At 41.0% G+C, this 24,901-nt stretch overlaps 1 protein-coding gene across 1 annotated transcript in view; it reads left to right on the top strand.

Moving 5' to 3' along the window:
* The window catches only part of abhd17c (abhydrolase domain containing 17C, depalmitoylase), a 29,007-nt gene extending 5,332 nt beyond the window's left edge, over positions 1–23,675 (top strand). The window contains exons 2-3 of the mRNA XM_071488914.1: positions 12,900–13,079; positions 20,993–23,675. Coding sequence (XP_071345015.1) covers positions 12,900–13,079; positions 20,993–21,212 — 400 coding nt within the window. The 3' untranslated portion in view covers positions 21,213–23,675. The remainder of the gene's footprint in view (positions 1–12,899; positions 13,080–20,992) is intronic.
* The last annotated feature ends 1,226 nt before the right edge of the window (positions 23,676–24,901 follow it).

The raw sequence follows: 24,901 nt of genomic DNA, 5'->3' as shown, positions 1-24,901 counted from the left end.
TACCAGGATTGAATGAGTATAAATTGATCATTTATATCTGTTGTTGATCTGCATACCATAAAACTTCAATTAGAAACCGAGTCCCAGTAAAAACTGAGTCCCTCTTACTGGATTTACTGTGTGGCTGTACATTTTGTCAAATACACGCCGGTCTCAGTTAGACGCCTGGATCTTTGGCTGTATTGTCGTGAGAGTCAAAGACACTCATGTTCAGAAACCATGCTGGCAAAGAGAAAAAGGTGTGACGTGAAATTTAAACTGTCATTTAGTGAATTTGCTCATGCAAATAGAGGTTAAAATAACTATGGTAACTTCCGGCTTTCATCCTTTCTAAGGTAGACTACCAGTATCTGGACATGAGTCTCTCTCTCTCTCTCTCTCTCTCTCCCTCTCTCTCTCTTTGTCTCTCTGTCTCTCTCTCTGGTTTGCCCTAGATGCACTCAGAGCTAGATCAAGTGAATGATTCGTAATTTGATGGCCTGGTAATATTTATACAATAATAATCATCCTGGTTTGAATAATCAGTTTGATAGTATTTCCTGTCTTTGCTGAGTTTGTGCGAAATGAATTAAAGGCCTGTCCCATGTGGACGTCCTGTCCCAAATATAAGCTGGAGGATTTCAGTGACTGAAGCAAATGAAAGTTGAAGTTTTACAGTACTTGTGAACGCCTGACTTTTAGCAGTTTGCAGGTCATGGTAAGGATAACCTTACCAGTGTCAACGTTGTGTTTGCAGACATATTGGTAAATTAGCTAAAAAGATAAAGCCAAATGAAACAGTTTTCTTGCCAGTTAAGTGCCTCATCAAGCTCCGATAAGTTTGAGTGCCATTAGTTTGACTTGTATTTCAGAGTGTGGGTACGAAGTGATTAAATGTATGCTACATTAAGAGTGCAAAAAAGAAATAAAAATAATAATTTTGTAGCAGGTCTTTTGACCTTTTCTTTCATCCTCCACCTTTGATAATGGCCTCATATCTGTTACCAGCATATTCAGGATACCGTGAAAACAGCTGCTTGCTGTGGTGCGCAGACCTTCCTCAAAACATAGTCACCAATGTTGGGCTGTTTTTTTCTGAAGTGAGGGAGACAGTATAGTATGAATATGCACAGAAGCACAGTAAGAAAAACGTATCTTGTCGTTTTGAATTAATCACTACTGGTTTAAAATGCAGACAAGGCAAAACAAAATTAAATAAATGAACATTAGGTAATGCAGAATAAAAAGGAAATGCAGTTAATATATATTTGACCAGATATTGTTCAAGTTTCTGTTATGAAGAAATGAAGGATTCACTTTAAACTGGCTCTGAATAATTGCATAAAATAATCCAAAAACTCAGCGTTGTCACATTATACACTGTCAGCTAATTAGTGTCAACTGTATCTACTGTTTCTGGCAGATTTGTGTCAGTTTTGACAGACAAACGAACGACTCCAGGTCAATTATAAAACAAACGTAATGGACAGAAATACCTTCTGGCTGTTTTCTCTAGTCTTTCCCTCACCCATGGCTCCAACATGCTTTTGCTTCAGGTGCTCAGGCACTGGTATTGTGCTGCCGTGCCATGCAAGATCAGCTGTGCACATTTTGCACCTAACGCTGTTCTTTGAAGGCTTTAATGTGAAGTGCTTCCATACTTTTGAAGACTTGGGTCGTGCACTTTTCTCCGTGCTAACGTTAACCTCCACTGCTGTAAGATACACGAGGTGCAGCATTAGTTCGATTCTTCTTCTTGTTTTATGGCGGTCAGCATACAGCTAAATGGTGCTTTACAGCCACCGATTGGCTGGCTTACTGCCCCCAAATTAGGACCGGTTGTCTCTGTCCTCCCATGTATAATAACATACACCCAACTAATTGATCATTAAATTAGTTAGCAACTATTTTAATAATCGATTTTAATCGATTGCACACACTGGCTGTCCTGCTTTCGCACATCAGTGCAACTCAGGAAATATGTCTTTGATTTAAACACTGTCAAACCATATTTCTCCTAGCCAGGCAAAATCTTCTGCTGTTCTGGATCCAGTCCTGCTTGCCTCATTATCATCCCATGAAGATCATGGTGTATTACAGCTGCTCGAATCTGAAATTACTCTCGTAAGTCTTGGTCTTGGTCTTGCTCGTCCTCCTCCTCTTCCTCCTCTAACAGGCACTCTTCCTCCATTTCAGCAATTCAGAAAAACTGTAAAATAGAGGCCAAAGGCTGATCATCACGTAATATAAAATTAAGCAGAGCGATAGATTTCTCATTCTAAACATGCCTCAGATTAATGTGCCATTTGACAGATAGTCTAAATGCAACTGAAAAGAGACCAAGAGCATCTCTTCCCACCTACTATTAAAAAGTGACATTTAATTGTTCCCAAACCCTGTAGAGAGTGAGCTACCCAAGCATATAACAGTCTTAATCATTGGGCTGTCCTTAGGGGAGCTGTGCACCTGAGGAGGAGGTTTATGTTTATTCAATATCTTTTTAATTACGTTTTGTGGAAAATCATTAAGACCGTGCCCTTAAACAGCAATTTTATGTCATGATGGCAGTCCTGTTACTCTGCCTGTGGGGCTCTGTTGGATTGGAACAGGTAGGAATACTTCTAACATAAAGATTTATTTGCTCAAAGATCACTTGGCTTGACATTTTGATAATTGCTAAATTAGTTTATTTTACTAAGTCTTCCCCTTTGAAATCACATTTCCCCATGTAAGGCTCAGATACACTCCTTAGTGTTGTAATGCCCTATAGTGCCTCCAAACTCCAGTTTCATCATGACCACAGTTTTGGGACATTGCTGTGGGTTGGGAAGAAATGTGGGGATTCGGGTCACAGTAACAAAATAAAGGAGTGTGTCTCAAAAGAGCTAAGAAGAGTAATCTGTCACCCTGTCACTCTTTGGGTGTATAAACAGATCATAACTTGGTAGGATATTCCATTAAGCCAATTTATATGAGCACAATTTTCTTTCATTAGGGTCCCACAGGCCTCTTCCCATCAGTGTGAATGTACCAGGCTGAAGTTCCTCTTTTTTTATTGAGAGACAAAAGTAAAGCATGGAAACATCCTGCCTGTAAGCCTGGGCTTCACTCTGCCCATGCTGGACATTGCTCCGTGTCTGATGAGGCTGCTGTTGGCAGAACAGGCAATGTGACCCTGCACTGATGATGTGTGATTTCCCAAATGGTCTAAGCAAAGATTCCAGCCCACACAATGCATCTTTTTTTGCCTGTATTTCTCATTTGGAAAAAGAAATTGAAAAATTCCCATTGCACAATGTTGTATATTACGGTACTGTGCTCAGGTAATGTTGTTAGGTTCCATTTTGATGCTCAGTGGGTCTAGTGATCACTGCCCTCAGTTAGCACAGGCTTTGCAGTTTCAGTGTCAAAATTGAATGAAATGGAAATTTGTAAAGATTATTATTATATTGCTGTGGTAAAGTCTCATCAGAAGAGTGTTGATGGTGCTAGGAAGTACTTTGTTGACATATTTTATACTATTTTCAGCATTTTGGCCGTCATGTGTTTCATTGAATGAGAATGCACATTAAACATCTTACTTTGGAGGTGGAGCGATGGTGCTGGAGAGTGTAGATTATGATGGGTTCATTGTGAAAATGTGTTGGGACTAATCAGACTGTGTCAGAGGACATCAGTAGAGTAGGTGGTCCTTCAGTGTTGCCCAGGACAAATTCGCGTTCCCCTGCTAAAAGAATGTGGCCCAGACCAGTTCTGAATGTGGTCTGAGTGATCGCATCTCAAATGTGTCCTCAGTGCATCTTGGGTACGTTCACACCTTAGAACTTAGAGCTGTCCACTTATGATTGGACCTCCCAGGGCGGATGTTATTACCAGGTCTGAACAGGGCCAAAGTGATAGAAAGACACTTATCACAACCTCCAGTCAGGACTTTCACAATAAAATCACAGAGGAAACAGGATGCAAATCTTAATTTATTGCAATTGGCCAGATTGCCCACCCCTAGGCTGAATGTATGAAATCCTCAGTCATGGTATATGTAATTTGATGATAAAATATTTCATTATATAGTAAATATTCTAAAAAAAAAAATGTTTGTAAATTAAGAAGCAGCTTAAAATGCTAATTAAATGAATTAAAAATAATTATCAACAAATCAAGGTACTTCATCTCAGTGAGTATTGACATAGACTAGAGCATTTGTGCTCACTGAGTTACAGCATTGGCTATAGTGGCCTAGTATGTTGAAATTCAATAGTGGATTTGGACAAAAAACCAGCTGCTGTAGGAAATTTGTTAATTTCCAAACAAATAACAAATAATAGACTTAAGTACTGTTTGATGTATTGGTAACTTGTACTGTGACTTCACAGCACACTTAAACATCATAAAACTTGTGTCTGTTGGCACATGTACAACATCAGCCCCCAGTGTCAGTCAACTACAAAACATAGCATCATTCAGTAATACTAAGCAGCTCCCACATTAATTGTAGCTCTTAAACATCACAGATGGCATCTTTGATGTTCTGGTGTGTTTATTTGACTCCTCGTTCCTTCTCTTGTGGGAGTAGTGATGAGCTGTTGGCTGTGCTTTATTAATGATTGTATTTTCAGACAGTGTTGTTTAAAATCAAATTTCACTGGGCCCCTCGAGGCAGACTATGGTCATCCTTTATAATTTTGCCCATGGCAATCCACCTGAATGCCTCAAGCATCAGTCTGGACATGTCCACCACTTAGGCCTATTTACTCACCTTGATAAAGAGTCATTTGTAATGCCAGTTGTCAAATTTCCCCCAAAGCCTTTTTATACAATTCCCCCATTAGGCTTTAATGAAGTAACATGCAGACACAGCTCAGATTTTTATCAGCACTGGTCAGGAAACAAGTGACATGAAAGAATGCTGAAGTCTGAGAGAATTCTAACTTATTTATATCAACTTTATTGAAAAAGCTCTTGTGATTGATGCGTCCTTCCAGAGAGACTGACCTGCCAGTTAAATACTCAGGCCTGGTCTTGTTTAACCACTCCTTAGGCTTTTCTAGTCAATACCAACAAAGTGTTGTTTCCTGAGATAAAGACCCGTCAGAGTATAAGAAATGTTGTGTTCTCAATTTTTAAAACGACTGGCTTTGTGAGATTTGTGACATGGCTCAGAAACCGAAAATTATTTTCAGGAAGAAGGAAACATTTCTACCTGTAACAGCAGTTTGTCTGTTCTAGTGGTGCCTTGATCACTTGTCACTCTGTAGTTTGAAAAGCACAAGGAGACTCATGATCTTCTATTCAATAACCCTCCCTTTGTCTTCCATAGGCTGGCATGTGAGATGCTATTTTAACTTGAGAAAACCTAATACTGCTACTTCCATTCAGAGACTGACTTTTTTTTTTTTTTTTTTTTTTACTTCAAGCTGTTCGTGCCAGTCCTGATGTTTCTATGGAATCTCTATGTACTGTATGTTTGAACAGGCAATTTCTACTGGCCTGAGTTTGCATATAGAAACATTTCTCTCGTTCTCTCTCTCCCTCAGTATCTTTATTTATTTAGAAGTAGTTTTCCATTCACTGTCCCAAACATAGTTCATTACAGTTGAACAGAGAGTGGCATCATATTTACTCATTAATTATTCCACAGAAAAAGAAAGCCATGATTTCTGAAGATGCAGTAGCATATTGTTTAGGGTCAGTTGAATCTTGAAAAACATGCATTGCCCACTCAAGCTTGCACTGACACTACACGGGGAAAATCAGTGTGACAAATAGAGTAATGAATAACCTATACCACATACCAGATAGATTTTTAGTTTCATTCCCCTTTAGTTTCTATGGATTATAAGCATGGAAAAAATGTGGTAATACATTCGTTCTTCTCAGCATCACTGTGTTTCTGTGATTCTGACTCATTTTTACGCTCCTCCAAATTTTTTTTATACAGGACGTGGTGCGGTTGTCCATTCATCCAATCACTCTTTACTAGTAAGAGTCATTTTTTATTTTTTTATTTGTATGTCTGTCTTTATTTTTGATGACAGATTTGATTCTAATGGGTGTGGAAGATGCCGGTCACAGATGATTCTTATCAGCCGCTCTGTGCTGGAGGATTTCATTGCTCAGCCTTCTGCTTTAAAATTCTCCAAAGGTGTTCTGTTGGATTCGGGTTCAGCAGCGTACCTGGCCAGGTCATAGTTTTCACTTTTTGTTGGTCTTTATGAACTTTTTTTTGCAGTACACTTGGGGTCATTGTCATGTTGTGAAATTCCTCTCCTGTCAAGCTTCTTGAAACTGGGAGTTATATGGTCTTTCATTAATTGGGTATACAAACATGCATGCATCTATAAATGTCATCTCCCCTACGCCTTTTGCACTCATGCAGCCCCGTATCAGTACACTCCAACCTCCATGTTCCACCATGCAGTCACTGTGGTAGTCCGGGCCTGACTTTATGCAATGTCCTTCACATTGCTCTATGAGTCACTGAAGAACCAATTCCCACAGATATCCCTTGTGCCAAGTCAGAAGCACTTAGCCATGTTTTTTTAATGCAAGGTTGTATAAACAGCAAATTCTGTTTGGTGTTATTGGGCCACTGGAACTTCTGTTATTGGCAGCATTGCTCTTTGTATACCTCCTAACCACTGCTTCAACTGCTGTTTCAGCCTATGTTCAGCAGTCTACTGTATCCTCTCCATCTGTACAAAGTTGGTCGAATCACTTTTGTTACAGTGATCACAGGGAAACTGACTTTGGTTGCACTGAGGTCGTCCTTTATTTTCCATATAGTCTATCTAACCTGTTTGTTTTTAATCAGCCAATTCAAAGAGAGGCTCACCTGTTTTTGCTAGAGGGGATTTTTGGTTCTTAAAAAACAAATACAAATATAACTTCTGATGGATATGGACACTTCAAATAAAACACTGGAAAAGAGACTTTTAACCCCTCTCATTACCAGAACAACAGATGCAGACTATCCATCCTTTCAATCTTTAACAGCCATCATGCCAAGTTATAGCTCTAATCACCTTCAGAGTCGTGTCGTGCCCTGTCAGAGGCAGTCTGGTGTTCTGTGAGTCAGCTGGCAGCCAGTGGGGACTTTGTTCCTCCATGTATAGGGTCATAATCTCCTATCAGGATGACTGTTCAGTTCAGTGGCTTCTTATCAGAGGCTGTATTTGTCTAGGACAGCAGATTAGTCACACCCAAGCTGTTATCTGAAGAGCTGTTATGATGGCATCACTTCATAGGACACATTCAATCTAGCACCTCTTGTTCAAATCCCATTGTCATGGCTGTCTGTTAAGCAAGGGCTTCTAATCCCTCTGTGTATGTGTTGTCCCTGCTGCACGTTTCCGCTCGGCCTCTCTCTGCATTCCCAGCACTGACAGGAGATGGGGAGAGGAGGGGAGGGGGCTGAAGTTTCCTTTCCAGATTGTGAGTTCGGGCAAGGGAGCATGCCATCCCTCTAGACGAGCCTGTTTTCTGTCAGTGCTGCCTTTCACCCTGCACTACTTAAGAAGAGAGGCACTGTCCAGGTCATACATCAAACAGTCCTCTAATGCACACCACCCAGAGCATACCTGAATCCAGGAAGTCTGTTGGTTTCTACAGTGTTTTTCCAAGTGAATTCTGAAGAATCCAGATGTAACCATTCTCTTCAGAAGGCGTTGGTTCTGGATGTCGCTGGCGAAACACTCAAACATTCAGATAGGAATGGAGTATGGTTAATGTCATATCATCCAGGAATCCACAGACTTTCTTAGTTTTACCGCACACTGCACCCAGCTGGTATCAGCTGGAATCTACTGAATATCCCCTCTCAACACCTGCATGCAGTGGTTTCCCTGAGCAGTGGGTTAGTAAACATTTGTGCAAAACATGTAGTGATATGAGTTGTTCAAAGTGACAAAACATTTATTACCCAAGGTCCACTCACTAGTTTTTTCAAGTACTTTCAAATACACTCACCTGCCACTTTATTAGGTAACTGCTGTTCAACTGCTTGTTAATGCAAATATCTAATCAGTTAGCAGCAACTCAGTGCATTCAGGCATGTAGACATGGAGAAGATGACCTGCTGAAATTCAAACCCAGCATCAAAATGAGGAAGAAAAGTGATTTGAGTGACTTTGAATGTGTCATGGTTGTTGGTGCCAGACGGGCTGGTCTCAGTATTTCAGAAACTTCTGATCTACTGGGATTTTCCTGCACAACCATCTCTAGGGTTTACAGAGAAGGGTCTGAAAAAGAGAAAATGAGCAGCAGTTCTCTGAGAGAAAATGACTTGTTGATGTCAGAGGAGAATGGCCAGACTGCTTCGAGCTGATAGGAAGGCAACACTCAAATAACTCAAACTCAAATAACCACTTGTTACAAGCAAGGTCTGCAGAGGAGCATCTCTGAACACACAACAGTTGAACCTTGAAGCAAATGGGCTACAGCAGCAGAAGAGCACACTAGGGGCCACTCCTGTCAGCTAAGAACAGGAAACTGAAGCTACAATTCACACAGGCTCAACAAAACTTGACAATAGAAGATTAGATAAACGTTGCCTGGTCTGATGGGTCTCGATTTCTGCTGGAACATTTGGATGGTAGGGTCAGAGGTCAACAACATGAAAGCATGGATCCATCCAGCCTTCAATCTATCAATGGTTCAGGCTGGTGGTGGTGGTGTAATGGTGTGGGGGATATTTTCTTGGCACACTTTGGGCCCCTTACTATCAAATGAGCATCGTTAAACACCACAGCCTACCTGAGTATTGTTGCTGACCATGTCCATCCCTTTATGACCACAGTGTACCATCTTCTGATAACACACCATGTCACAAAGCTCAGATCATCTCAAACTGGTTTCTTCAACATGACAATTAGTTGACTGTACTCAAATGGCCTCCACAGTCACCAGATCTCAATCCAACAGAGCACCTTTGGGATGTGGTGGAACGGGAGATTCACATCATGGATGTGCAGGCAACAAATCTGCAGCAATCATATCAAATGGACAGGGCCAATCCACTTATTGATCATTCCACATCTTACCATGAACACATGGCAACTTCAGTGTGTAACTGAGTGGGCAAATAAGATTAGCTGTTGGTTTGAATAAAAGGTTGTTTGTCTGGAGATATTTTAGCCTGGAAACGCCAGTCTGTTGTGGAAAATGTCAGATTTTGCAGCCTGTTGGAGCACTGAGAGCCCAGGTATATTCTGCCATCCAGACAGTTGTTACTGCTGCAGTTGTCCTAATATTTGACCTGTTTAGATGATGCAGCCAAGGCCGAACTCGCCACTCGCCGAACAGCTAAGGTTAAAAGTGTCAGCGGCGATGTCCGAGGCCAAGGTCCCCCCCTCCAACCTCACGATTGAGGAGAGGAAAGCAGTGACAGCATTGGGCAAAGACCAAAACATCACAATCCTCCCAGCAGACAAGGGTAGATGCACAGTTGTGCTCAATACAACTGATTACCAGGCCAAGATCTCTGCACTACTCAACGACTCTAACACCTATGAAACTCTGAAACGAGACCCGACCAGTGGTTATAAAAAGAAGGTGATAGAATGTCTACAACAACTGCAAAAAGAAGGGGTCATTGACAAAACACAATATTACCGGCTTTATCCCCAGGACTCCATCCCCTGCCTATATGGACTCCCCAAAATCCATAAAGAAGGGGCCCCGCTCAGGCCTATTGCCAGCAGCATAAACTCGGTCACATACAACATAGCCAAACACATAGCCAATATCCTGGCACCTTTGGTGGGCAACACCCCACACCACATCCAAAACTCCATAGACTTTGTGAGTAAAGTCCGGAACCTAAAAAATGGAGCCAGATGAAACCATGGTGTAGTGGCCATTTGTCCATAAAAAAAACCAAATTAATCTTTAAACCAACCAAAATCAAAAGGCCACTGATGCACCATAGGAATGTGGTTTAACGCAGGCAAAAGAAGATGAATGTCCAAACTCAATCCTTGCGTTTTGTGATGATTTATTTCAAAATAATAAAACAAACAAAAGAACAAAGGAAATCATGGCTCCTGCTGCCTCCTTTGTCTGGTAAAAAACCATAGGCCCACCCAGGTGCATGCTGGTACTCAAGGTGCCTACCTACCCAAATAACCTCAAGTGCAGTGTGATCCATTTACCAAAAAATAAATAAACCAAAATACTAACCATGCAAATCTACATATCCTAAACAAATAACTAACAAATAATATAAGCAAAAAATCTAATCTAAATAAAACAAACACTTAAGTTAATCATACAAGATTACTCATAATTAGCAAATTAAACTTACAACTAAGACTAACTTCACAAATAGCTCCTACACATGGTTTCCTATGATGTGACTTCTCTTTTCACCTGCATTCCAACTGTGGAGGCTTCGGCCACAGTAAGAGAACGACTCACACAGGACAACTCCCTGCAAAACCAACAAATCTCAAACCCGGACACATTTGCCAGCTTCTGGATTTATGCCTAAACACTACATATTTCCAGTTTGACGGCAAATTTTACAGACAAAAACATGGCTGTGCCATGGGTTCACCAGTATCCCCCATTTTGGCAAATCTATACATGGAGGAGGTAGAGAACAGGGCCCTGAACTCCTTTGAAGGAATTACACTGAGCCACTGGTACAGATATGTGGACGACACATGGGTTAAAATCAAAACCAAAGAGGTGCAAGCTTTTACCGAACACATTAACTCAGTGGACCAAAACATCAACTTCACCAGAGAGGATGTCAAGGACAATAGTCTGCCCTTCTTTTGATTGTGACGTCCATATGAAAAAGGACAGGAGCCTCCACATTGGGGTATACAGAAAACCCACACATACAGACCAATATCTACTTTTCGACTCACACCACCCTCTGGAACACAAGCTTGGTGTCATCAGAACCCTGCAACACAGAGCTGATAACGTACCCACCAGCTCACAGGCTCAAAGGGTAGAACACAAGCACCCGAGAGGCGCCCTCACAACTTGTGGTTACCCTAACTGGACCTTTGTGAAAACTGCTTCTGCTTCCAGAAAGAAAAGTAGCAAAATGGTTGAGAAAGAAAAACCAAACAAGAGAAACAACATAGTCATCCCATATGTGTCTGGGGTATCAGAAAAACTCAGGAGGATCTTCAACAAACACTGTATCCCTGTGTATTTCAAACCCAGCAACACACTCAGACAGAGACTGGTACACCCCAAGGACAGAACACCACACCCCAAAAAAGCAATCTGGGGCATGCAGTCCAATGCAATGAGGAATGCAAAGACCTCTACATTGGAGAAACAAAACAACCACTGCATAAACGCATGGCCCAACACAGGAGAGCTAACTCCTCAGGCTTGGACTCTGCTGTCCACTTACATCTTAAGGAGAAATCCCACTCCTTTGAGGACAGCAAGGTTCACATCCTGGACAGAGAGGACAGGTGGTTCGAAAGAGGAGTGAAAGAAGCCATCTATGTGAAAGTAGAGAAACCATCCCTCAACAGGGGAGGAGGCCTCAGACACCACCTATCTCCAGTTTACAATGCTGCCCTTTCATCCCTTCCCAGGAGATTCAACAATTTAACCTCAAAGAAAAACAACTGTTCACAAGAGGCATGTGACTCCAACGACTGTCGTTATAACACAATAGGGCTCTAACAAAGTCGAAACCAACTCTCCACCAAGACAGTCACTCTAACGACTGTCGTTGGCACATGGAGCACAAAGGGAACCAATGACATCATCAGCCTTGTGAAAACCCCTCCCAGAGGTTAAAAATACCTGGGTCTCCACACCAGATAGTTGGACCAGTCCCAGCCTGGTCAGGTGCGAGAAAGAACTGATGAAGCCTCTTGGATGAGAGGTGAAACGTCTTCCTAGACAAATAACCAAGTCCAGTTGCTTTCGATTTAAAACTCCTTTGAGATTGAATAAAAACGTTACAGCTGTTGCTGCTACCTGAAGTGTAACAAATAAATTCCTTTGGAAAGCATTTAAATTCAATGCATTTGTGTATATTTTTTGCTCTTCTGATAAGAAGTGAAGTAGTGAAGTAAAAATGGCTCTTGTATTGGCAGTTGTGTATCGGAATCGGATCAGAACTGAAAAAATGTGGATTGGCCCATCTCTAGATTGTAATCCAAACAACAATCAGTGAAGTTGTGTTTCTTTTTGGTCGTTCTTTTCTGTGCCATGCCTGATAACTTGTAGCACAGACAGTGTTTTTACATGCAAACTGATGTATTAAGGGACAGTCCATCCATTTATAATTAACTGTGGGAGTGGAAATGAGGCTCGTGCATGTGTGCCCCAATTTCTCAATGGAATCATGCTACACACAACTTAATAATGCTGACAAAAAGAATGTGTATGTGTATTTATGGTTTTAAGATAAAAAATAAGAGAAGAAATACTTATACTATTTATCCCTTTATACTTTTTGTGCGTACACATAGTTTTAGTCATGAATCTACACAGAGTTTTCTGCATCTGGCCCCTGTTCTGTTGTTTTATTACAGTGACAGTTGACTGTGCTACTCTTGGACTCAACAACCACCACACAAACCCAACTTCCAAGTCTTTCCTTACCAAACACATCAATATCTCAGATGTATTAGGGTTGCCACAGTAATCAGTATTACCAGTATTACATGATAACATAAGAAGTCCACCAGCAATTTGATATCATCCATATTGTTTCCTTTGGCGATATCAGGGTTGTGCATGTTCATATCTAAATAAGGACATGATAATGGTGTATCTTTCAGCCCTATCACAGTGGCAGACTTTGGCCTAAACCTACAGTTACACATGCGCACAAACACACGTACACTTTTAACATACTTCCCAATGTTGAATGCGACTTTGATCTTCAATGTAAAATCACTTAAATGAATGTGGCGTGTCTGTGTGTTGTTGTACAGGTATGGTGTAACACCTGAGAACATCATCTTGTACGGTCAGAGCATTGGCACTGTGCCCACCATTGACCTGGCTGCTCGCTATGAATGTGCCGCCGTCATCCTGCACTCCCCCCTGATGTCAGGGCTGCGGGTGGCCTTTCCTGACACACGCAAGACCTACTGTTTCGATGCCTTCCCCAGGTGAGTCTCTCAGCACACAGCGGCACACACACCACACAGCAACAGTTACTAGGCAGACTAAAATCCAGTCGCCACTGTTGGCTACCAGGTTAAAATGTCGCCATCTTTGCTGTGTACGTTTACCATGGTTACAGGCGTCAGTGGAAAAGGCTGCTCTGCAGTAATATGGCGGACTCTCACAGTCATTTCACTCTCTTTCAGAGAAATGATATTTTAATCAGATTTTCCATCCATCCATCCATTTCCTCCAGCTTCTCCTGGGGTTTCTCAGTGTGCCAGGGCCAGATGGGATATGTAATCCCTCTGTTGTGTTGTGGGTCTGCCCTGTGGTCTCTTCCTGCCCTGAATATCTGCAAAGGGAGGGTGGCATCCTTGTCCAAAGCCTCAGCAACCACAATCGAGTCCTTCTGATGTAAGGAGCAGTGATTCTCCCACAAGCTCTTTCTGGATGTCTGAGCTTCTCATCCTGTCTCTGAGGATGAGTCCAGTCTTCTGCCAAGGAAATTCTTTTGGCCACTTGTATCTTCTTCTAACATTCTTGCATTTCTTCACAGCCCTGAGGGTTAGAGTGTGCTATTGATGGACTGATAAATTGAGAGCCTCGCCCTCAGTCAAATGACAAGCAGTGAACACAGGACACGTCACAGATTAACCTGCAAGACACAGCACTGATACAGAAGCAGCTGAACAAGAGTTCAGACATCATCCAAGCTTCCTCAAAGGCTCACCCTTGATGTGCATCTTGGTCCTTCATGTTTTTTCATATAGTTGACTAATCAGCATCATCATTATTGCACCAGTTCAAAGAATACAGATCAATAGTCATCTCACATAGATGTTAGAGTAACTTGGGTTATTTGAAAACCAGTATCACTAACTGAAGAGTTCCCCTCTCAACTACAGCGTGCATTGGACAAGAACGCTACGCTGTCCCCCGCCCTGCAACTGCAGGTTGTGCTCAGATTTTATGCAAAGGGAGAGTCAGGCATAACTAAGACTGGGGTAAGAGTAAAAACCTACTTTTTCATGCCCAGCTGGTGCACTCCACTCCAGGTTTGCAGGTTAGTTCTGTTATTCCCCAAGTATTTCAGAACTTAATTCATATGCAGGTGTGTGACAGTGATTTGTGATAACAGTAAAACAGACTTTTGCGATAGTGATAAGTTAAATGACTAATAACGAATGAAAAAAGCACCAGTCATGCAGTGATTGAATTTACAGCCCACATGATACAAAGTAATGGGTTTTAATATACAGAGGTTTCTGTGGAACTGCTGCTCAATTTAAATTGGTCTCGCTGCAGATGGTTTGTCTTATCGCTCCTGCTCAGGGGTCAGCAGAAGTAGCATGCTGTTACTACATATTAAGTGTTGTCAAAGTAGGATATTGGGGTGGATTGACGATTGTAATCAGTAACATCAGTTAAACCCTCTGTTAAATTAATGTTAATAAAAGAGTGGAGGAACGCAGCAATTACTGCACATCTATGTGTTTCAGTGGCTCTCATTGCTGTGAGCCAGGCAGCACAGTGTTTCTCTGATTAAACAAAGAGAACTGGGTATTTTAGAAAGCTGGTAAACCCAGAGCACAACAGATTACAGTACACAAAGAATCAGGAACATGCAGAGGAGAACATGTTGCTTCATCAGAAACCAGTGTCCTCACAACAGTCTCTGGAACAGGGAAATTTAAGCACTAACAGGGTTGCAAGATATGCAAAAAATCATCAGCAGATATTGTGATTTCAGTTGAAATAATTGTTTTTGCATTTTATATTCATTGAACATTTTTAAAATGATGACAATGTGATTTTTTTGTGTGGGGCTTGTACCAAGCAAGCATGTTCCCTTATGTCTAGAGCATATGATTTATAGGCCAGGGTGTCTGTATCACCACAGCTTAGCTTGTGGTGCTAACAATGCACAACAATGTTGACACATTTTAGCTTTATGAAAGAAACTGCAGCTCCTGCAACTTGGATATTGGACTTGGCCATACTTTGTTTTTGATTATATTTCGATTAATTGTGCAGCCCTAATACACAAGTACATTACATAATATTACATTACATAAGGCAGGTGAAACACTGAGCCAGCATCACACTGGAACACAGCATGTAACGACTCAGCAAAAAGCTGCACACCTTAACTGCAGTTTAATGTTGAAATACTTCACCTTATCTGGCATAATCATACTTTTGTTTGATTGTACTGGGGAGTGTTTGTGTTTGTCTTGCATCTATCGATCACACAGTTCCATGACGTGTCTGCAGGTTGCCGGCTGCAAAGAAGTCAGTAATTCTCACACTATTCAGGGCTCCAGACTAACTTCTCACATTGGTTGCAATGGTGTGCCTACCTTTTTCATTTAGCTACACCAGCACATAATTATGTCACAACACTGACAGCACACAGGTAGACACGACAGAGCAGCAGCAGCTGCACAACAGCAGCAACTTATTCAGATCATCAGGGGAAAGTGAGAAATATCCACAAATCTGTTGTATTGTTATTAGGGCTGTCAAACGATTAGTTTTTTCTGAATCGCGATAAATCACTGAATTCAATAGTTAATCGTGATTAATCTCATGTTTTATCACATGATTAAATTCTATTATTCTGCATTTCAGAACAGTTTTCTCTTGCTTGACAACACATAACTGTCAGTCTGTCTGAACTAGAAGCAACGTTAGCATGTCTGTGTAATTGAAGTGTAATTATGAAGATGTCTGATCATTTATTTATCCATAGATGAGCTTTGGGTAAGTTATATTTTTATTTTCCAACTCATTCAGTCTTCACCAACGATGATTCAGGCGTTGGATTTAAACACTGTGGGTCTCCTGACACACCCCTTTATGCAGACTGGAACCGCCCCCCTTTTGCTCCCATAGACATGAAGTATCTTGCTCCACCATGTAAAATCTTTGTAGGAAGTGTTTCTGGCAGCTTGACAACAAGTAAGGGTGAGTAAAGGGTCAAAATAGTAGCAGCCAAAGATTCTAGAGCGCTACATTCTAGAATCTTTGGCTTAACAGCAGCAGTGATGATGTAAAATTAAGAATCTTTGGCGGCGCGTGATTAACATGATTTTTTTTTAAAATGCGTTATGCTCCGTCCTTAATCTCATTGTGATTAACGCATTAACGCTGACAGCCCTAATTGTTATTTAGTCTCATGCTGCTCAGAGGATCCAGCGGCTTTCCCTCTCCTCTCATGTCATTGTGTGAGTTACTATGGTTACAAGGATGCTCTGTCACTCTGAAACTTTCTCATGAGTCCCAGTAAGAGGTTTTAAGGTTAATATGCCTTTGCAAAATCATAAATGTAATTGTACCTCAGTACTGAAATCTAATAAAATTTTCCATTTTTAACATAGTACAGCTGCCAACACACTCACACTACTACTCACACGCACTAATCTCTCTTCAGTCTCTCTCATCTCACATCATACAAGAGCCAGTCTTTTGTAGGGAATGGTTAATGAAACCTGGTATTAAACGGGCCCCCGGGGATACATTTTTCAAGTCTGTAGTATTGATAAACTCTGACATTATCAGATCAGCTCTCAGTACTGGAGAAATAGCTATTTGTAATGCTACATAAAAGTTCTCTGGCACACATTATCTCACTAACACTGTTTTTGATGAAGACATTTGTCTGTGATGCATTTTCCCTGTTCCCAATGCAGAAGACAGACCATGTGAGTGGGGGGTATTGGTGAAAGTAGTAGTACCACCATTAAAATCCCTCTCTTATGAAGAAATATAATTTTATATGTTAAATAGTCTTTTCTGAGCACACAGGACAGTGTCTGAACATCAGAGCACAGTTTGTAAGGATTAAAATAGTCCTAGTTAATTAATTCATTTATAAATGTATGCAGCCCCTCCACCCGCATGCATAACCAGCCTCTTAATGCACAGAATCCATAATGAATAAAAAACACATTCATTTATTCATGTACAAACTCTATCATGAGATGTTTAAGGCTGTACATTCATTCATTATATTAAGAAAATATCAGTAGGCTACTTGTATCAAACATGTGAATACATACAAACACTTTCCATCCTTTCTTATCATTTAAGACATGGCCAATTGTTCATTATATAGCATTACCTAAAAGAATAACAACCTGTACCAGACCTCATTTATTCAGGTAACTTAACCTGAGTAGTGACCAGGTATCGTTAACCTCTCATGGGTGCTGTCCATGGTGCTGGTTTTCTGGGCGTAAACAGTAGAACAGTGACTTCAGTGGACTGATTAACACATGCAGCTAAATCTAGGCAAGCAAGACTCAGTTGGGCATTCTCCTGTCTTTCATGGCGGTAAAGTGGTCAATAACAATGTCTTTGAATTTCCCACAGGCCCTTTAGGTTCTCCATGACAACAGTCAGTGGATATTTTGCTAAGGTTGTCAAGTCTGTCAGTGTCCTGTTCTCAAGTGTCCCCCAGAGAAGTTATAATCCCCTTTAGACAGGAAAAGCAGTGCTCTGCTGATGTGCTGGTGCCGTGGACCTCAGAGTGTGCCCTGTAGGTCATCCTCAATAAGAAGCCTACCCAGATGTACAGCATGTGCAGCTTATTCCTTATCCAGCTCCACAAAATTGTTGCCTGAGTTTGAACTGCCAGCAGCCTTATTGTGTCCCCTGAGTGCTTGTTCTTTGGCGCGCTAAGTTACAAGGATGCAACAATGAGTCTGATCAGAATATCCTGGTTTTCTTCACCTGTTCATTATGCTCCTTGGTGCAAGTGCTTCTTTCCAAGGCCAGAGCCTTGTCAAATCTGATGTGTTCAAAAACATCAATTTTACAACACAATCTGTGTGACTTTTTTTGATTTACCGTGCCTCTCAGTTGCCCTTGAACTGTTGGCAATGAATCCTGCAGTGGCCCAAGAATTGTTCAGTGTCCACAAACCCTTGTCAAAAAGAAGAGGCAGCCAGCAAAATACCTGATAAAGTTTAGCACTACTAGCTAGCTTCATGAAGCCATAATTTTACTCATTGAAAGTCTGGATCCCTCCACTCTGTTCGCAGCTCTAGCTTTGATGTTGGTCTACAGGTAGTTTAGTAAAATCAGGTTTTATAGGGTTTTATTAAAAACTTCCAATTGTCCATCCTCCATAATTAAAAGTGGGCTAAAGTTGATAATGTGCTATGATTTGATTGGTGTGAGACCACAGGGGGCTGGCCTCCCTTGGCTTAGTCCTGACTAATTACATTTTGGCAGTGGCATGACGACAGCCTCATCTGACTGATTAATCCTTTGGTGAATTCTTTTATACCAAATACTGTTTTGAATGTTTTGAATGAATGCTTATTCTGATTTACTCATCAGAGGTTCATTCAACTAACTCAACTTGCAGCGAGTGTTTTAAATGAAGGTGTTCCTCAAGTGCATCTGTGTGTCTTCAGCAGTGTGTTTTCCTGCTATATGTAATTATGATGTAATAACATCAACATGTCACAGTATTGTTAATAATATGACATTTTGTCATCACATTGAGATTCATAACTGTATTTTCATGGACAATATGATATGGTGCATCCCAATGACATAAGTAACAACATTCATATCTTCTCGTGAAGGTTGTTGTAGTTACTGGTTGTTAACATTAATTAGACTGACACTAAAAGCTGCACAGTTTTGTCCCTCTAAGCCAACAAAAGATAATTAGACATCTTCATTGAACCCTTGAGTTATTTATAACTTAAATTATTTGTAAATGTTGAATGCTAAATATAATTGAATTCTATAAGGGATTGTGGTTTTATAAGGAGATTAGATACTGGACTCATTTAAGAGAATGTAATCAAACCACAGCCCAAATAGTCAGTTATCTGTAAACCAAATTTTTCCCTGTGTTTTTGTCGCTTCTCTGTCAGAGTTTGTTCTGTGCAGCTGTGAGCTCACATTCATACAAATGTTGTGAGAGATAATATGCATGTTTGACAGTCACGTCTGCAGTTATTCAGCCTCTATGCCCCAGTTGTGAAGCAAGCAGGATAATAGTTTTATTCCATCTGGAATGAAATTAGCTTGTGATGATTTCCCTGCATTAATCTTCCAACTAAACCTCTATCTGAACAGCAGGGCCCCGTGAAGGCTGAGCTGCTACACCTAGTTATGGGCGAGGATGATTAGTGAGGAATTTGTATGCATGGCAGGGACTGTGGGGTTATAACACAATTCCATCCAGGCCACGAGGCAGAGCTGATCATCATTTAACTAAATCAATATGAGTGTGTAGACGCACAGACACATTTACACATCCATGTTATTGTCTTTAGGACCAGACACAGTGATTCCACTCACCAACCTTTAAATGCATTTGGAATTTTGGACTTAAAGCTTCTGGGTGGGAGTTAGGGAGTCTCCAACCAGGACAAGCAGAACAGAAGAGCTCCTGTTAAGGCCACTGTATCATAGTGAATAAATACATGTCACTCGTTACATTTTCACTATTCACCTGTCCCTGTAACATTAACACAGCCACACATTTGTTGCATCTCCAGTCCCACTGTGGTCTTCTCAGAGTCTGTGTTCCCACTGTGATGTGCTCAAACTCCATCTGTGAAATCCCCCATAGCCTGTTTTTTTTTTTTTTTTTTTTTTTTTTTTTTTTTTTAGAAAAGTGTCCATCAGAAACTCTCAGTTGTGTTAGCTTCCTGAATTCTATCACACTGCTTCTAGACAGCTAAATAGACTGCTAGCCTGACTTTATTTCAAACCCCCCTCAGTCCTGGCGTGATCAACAGCAACATCTGTGTGTGTGTGAAACAAGGAAGGAAAGTAAACTGTGGTGGAGACAGGACCACGAAGTTGGATGCAGTATTTTGATCACTTTTTCCATTCTGAGTTTAACCATCAACTGATGCTGATGAAATTCAGAACATCCCTGATGGGAATGCCAATTGATCCATTTTATCAGTACATTGTCTGCCATTGTTCACATAGTAGCTTTAATATATAGCTGCTGTTATATCCTTAGTTTATGGTAAATCTGATGTCTTTTCTTAATCTGTGTTCTTTTAATCTTTTAAACATCTGCCTCAAGTAGTACTGCCTCAATTCAAAGGCCACATATACAGCACAATACAGTGCAAATGCCAGGAGGTGTTCTTGACCTATTTTATTAAAGCTCCATATTTAAACTTTTCCTGTGTTTTAAGTGTTGATCTTCATCAGATGATATATTTGTGGTTTTAAGAACCAAAAACCATCTCAGTGTAGTTTTACATCTCCTCTCTCAGGCTTCTCTCTGGAGCTTTAGTAACAACAGGTCAGTGAGCCAATCAGAAGAGAGGATCTTAGGCTCGCCTCTGATTGGCTGACTTTTTTTCTGAGTGATCAAAAAAAATATAGCAGATTTCAGGTAAACACTCAGAGAAATGAAATCCTGCAAGGTTGGACAGTGGGTCCAGGTGGGCGGGGCTGAGGGCAGGGCTGAGGGCAATGACTGCTTTGTTGTGACATCACAAAGTTCCAGAAGTCCTGACAGCTCATTTTTAAGGCTCAGTTTCTGAATACAGGACCTTTTTAAGGATGATTTGGGAGCCAACCAATGTATGAACTTGGGTCTTCACCTGCAGATGGACTTTTACTCAGTGCTCAGTGGACCGTAGATGTTCAGACTTTCCATTATTCTGAGTACTTCTGAGAACAAGTTTATCTGTTGTTGTGTAATCAGCTGAGTCCAGCTGACCTAGAGAACATTGTGGTCCCCATTGCAAACTGAGCACACTCTGTCGTCCCAGTCTTTGGAGTTTGAATTTGAAGTTCAGCTTATTGACTTTGAACTGGAGTTCAACCCTGCTGTACTGTGCATTGAGGAAGCCCTTCTGTTTTCGACCACAGTGTCTTTCACACTTACCTTAATCTCTTTCTGTCTCTCCCCCCTCCACAGTATTGACAAGGTGTCCAAGGTGGCATCCCCAGTGTTGGTGATCCATGGTACGGAAGACGAGGTCATTGACTTCTCTCACGGTCTTGCCATGTACGAGCGCTGTCCACGTGCTGTCGAGCCCCTGTGGGTGGAGGGAGCCGGCCACAACGACATTGAACTTTACGCCCAGTACCTGGAGAGACTCAAGCAGTTCATCTCCTTCGAGCTTCCCACCTCCTGAGGGGAGCGCCGCCATCTGGCCAGGGTTCATCTCAACACACTCAAGAAGCCTCCTCCTTATCATCTCCCAACTTCCTCTCTTAGCAAAGGGGGCAGGACTGGAGTAACCTGACCACACTGTCCTCCCCCTATCCTTGGAGCCATTTCAGGGTGGGAATGTGTAGTGGACTGGAAGAGGAGGTGGTTTTAGATTGTTGAGGTGCAGCTGAGTGTAAGACCAGTCCCAGAAGGTGTGTAGCTATGGTTTGAAATGTAGTGTCCCTAAAACTTGGCAGTTGCTCCTACATGTGGACCCAGTCTGCCAATGAGCCCAGGCCTAGACACTGTTTGCACTCGCTGCTCAATCTGGATTCATTTCCCCCTCCAGCTCTCAGCCTTCTTCCCTTCTCCTCCTGACTCTCCCTCACTTTTTCCACATCAGTGTCTCTCACTATGAGCTTCAGTTTGTCATGTTTCCTCACTCTTTCCTCTGCCCCCCCCCCCACAGTTCCCTGCTTTCCTTTTGACTGAGAGTCTTTGCAATGTTTAAGCTTGATTTTTCTATTCTTTTATACCAGGTGAAGAAGTATCAATTTTGCACCTTGAGATAAAACTGAAGTTTTTTACTTTTTATGTGTTTTTAAGTTACCATTCAGGGTTGATTAAACAGTTGCACTTGTATTGTGCAGACATTTTCAGGTAATGTCTATGTTGATTTCTTTTGTCAATGACATTCCATGTTTTTCTTAATTGCAGTTAGAACTTGTTTGTTTTTGTTTTTTTTTGTTTTTTTTCAGAGTGTGTGTTCAAAAGCTGTTAACCAGAGTGCAGCCCTGCACATCTGGCTGTGGCAGCTGTGATCTTTGTTGTCCTGGTGCATGCTTCTCTCACATACAGCAATTTACAACACGCTTTGCATATTGGCAGAGAAAATGACTAAAGTCCTCAAATACTTCAGAGCCTCTGATAAATTAAGCAAACAGCATCATCAGGACTTCAAATGCTAACACTTAGAATAGGTTTGTCTATTCACAGTTATACACCATTAAAGGTGATGTAAAGTGAAGCTGAATTTAGCAGAGGACCTAAATCAACTCATCATGTAAACTAACTTTATCGACCTATGCTGCAGAATAAAACACATCCTGACACTTCAGCACTTGGTGAAGCCGTTGTTGAAACAATGAATATCCCAAATGTTGGGTAATGTAGAAGCTTACCTCAGTAGAAGAGAGCAGCAGGTATCAGGACTGTGCGTTTGTGCACTGGAGATCATGTGGTAGTAAGTTAACAGCTGTGTCAAACAGGAACACACTTGATTTAATCTGAAGCCAAGGACTGTGGTGCTGGGGTTGACCTGCAGACAAAGACACTCGAATGTGAACCCTTCTCCATGTGAAGGTATTTAAAGTGAAGATGCTGTTGCCGAGCTTGTGTGTTTTTAATCGATCACTCATTTCACACTGCAAATAAAGCCTTATGTTGGGAAACATTTCACCCCGACAGTTGTGGCGACTACATCGGGGCTCTTGTGGTCTTCAGGTGGACTCATTACTGCTGCTATTCATGAGAGGATTCAATCAGTCGCTCCTGTCATACTGAAATGACAGCATGGTACTAAAACCAAATTCAGCCTGACCACCATCATCAATCCTCTTCCTCATGCTCTTTTGTCAGTCACATGTTCTTGTCTGCAGTAGGAGAGGAATCAGCCAGCGATTCCCTCCTTTACCCAAACTGTCTGCTGAGCCTGGTGATAGTTTGGAGTTTGAGCTGGGACTAAAGCAAAGACTTCTGAAAGAAGCACAGAGGGGAAATGAAATGCTGTGGAAATAGGCAGCGCATGCAGACCACCTCCTATAGCTGTGGACATTTCAGCCAGTATCAACTGTATTTGAATGATTTGTCCTTTGCCCCCTATAAATGAAACACTAAACAATGACATGTCAATCACACTTGAGGTAAAACACCAAAAAACACTCACACCGAAGTAAACACTAAAAATGAGATTGTGTTTGAGGGATATTTCCATAGCAACTTGTGATGATGGTTTAAATGATCTGTGTATTGCTGTAAAGTGGTTTGTCAGTTGGGTTTGAATGTTTTCTGATTCCAGATAATGTCCTGATCATTGTTTTGATACTGACATTTTTATGAGGCTTTCCAGTCTAAATAGTGATCGATTTACTCTCTGGTTTGTATGATAAATCCTCCGTAATGGTGTACTTAAATATCTTCTCTATACATGTTAGCCCTTATACAGGGCAGTCTCGTCTCATTGATTGAACACTGGATTCACGATATGCAAATAAAAGGCAGATGATGAAGCTAGTAGAATCTGATTTTGTTATAGTGTGTAAAACAGATGAAATAAGCCTTAAATATGCCATGAAGCAGATTGTTATACATGTGATGGTTGTTGCAAAAAGGCAGCCCAATGGATGTTTTAATGCTTATTATGGAATAAAGGATGCATGGAAGTGTGTGTCGGACCTTATTGTTTCACTGTGTTAGAGGGGTTACAGGCCTGCTTTATGACTTATCGTTCCTACTGGGCTTCTTTTTTAAAGCTTGGTTCGGTCTAATTTGGGGGGGTGTAGTTTTGGTTGTATTTGATATTTGCAGTATAGGTAAGTGCAAAGATGTTTTTCAGAATTTTGGTGAATTGGCTTTTTACCAATAAGTCATTTGTCGGTCTCCACCTACAGCATCAACATCTGTATTGTCAGGAAAGTCTGTGAGAAGAAAAGATTTTCAATGGCCTCTCCAGCACAAAGCTTTTTTTTAATGTATTGGTGCTGGTACGGAGTCAAGCAGGGGTCATTAATATTTTGAGCTTGTGAAATGATGCTCACAGATAATTTGCAGTTGTATATCACTTTTTGTGTACATGTAATAAGAAAAAGTGTGCACGTTTCTGAATGTGAGAATTTGTAAAATAAAAACATTCTCACAAGTTCAAGTTTGTGAATGTGTAATAATGTTTTGTAGCAGTTAGAAATATTTTGTGCATATGTGAAAATGGTTTGTGCAGAAATATAATTTACACGTGTTTAAAATAAAAAAAATTGTAGCTCTACAAGTAGTTTGTGTAGGTGTAATTAAAATTTGTGCATTAATATTTTCAACAGTAAGGTTTACACTGAAGTTACAAGTTACAAACAGGAATTTGGACCCTATATTTATGCCTGAGCTGAGTACCCAATCAGCATGTTGCTCACTGACCAGCCAATCAGACGGAGGACAGGCGGATGGAGCCATGGTGCTGGAGAGGAGTAAATCTAGGGCTGGGGCTGAAAGGTCAAACTAATCTCCTTTCCTAAGCACTTTTCCTTGACCTTGATTAAAAACATCATGAAGTCAAGGAAAGACGTGAGGGTGAACTCAAAAGGACTTGGGGAATCCCACTGCACTTACTCTAGCATTTATCTTGTAAACCAACTTTATCTGTAACTTAAATGATAAATGCTCCTTTCCTACCTACATACACAAAACAAAAAGCATTGAAATGTTGAAATAAGATAACATGAAAGAAATAAGAATTGAGCCATTAAAATAATAATTCAATAAAAATAAGCAAATGAGTAGGTGATAGAATGAGTTATACTCAGATTTTTTTAATACATTTGTTAGGTAGAGAAAATTACTTTTTTAGAGCAGTGAGCAGGATTTTGAAACAATACTTATGTATAGATTGTTATGATGATGATG

This window comes from Trachinotus anak, unplaced genomic scaffold (assembly GCF_046630095.1).
Source record: "Trachinotus anak isolate AG129_WGS33_773 ecotype Australia unplaced genomic scaffold, CSIRO_AGI_Tana_v1 ptg000011l, whole genome shotgun sequence".
In the NCBI taxonomy this organism is placed as follows: domain Eukaryota; kingdom Metazoa; phylum Chordata; class Actinopteri; order Carangiformes; family Carangidae; genus Trachinotus; species Trachinotus anak.
Note: the sequence above shows the minus strand (reverse complement) of the source record. Positions and strands in the feature narration are given on the sequence as shown.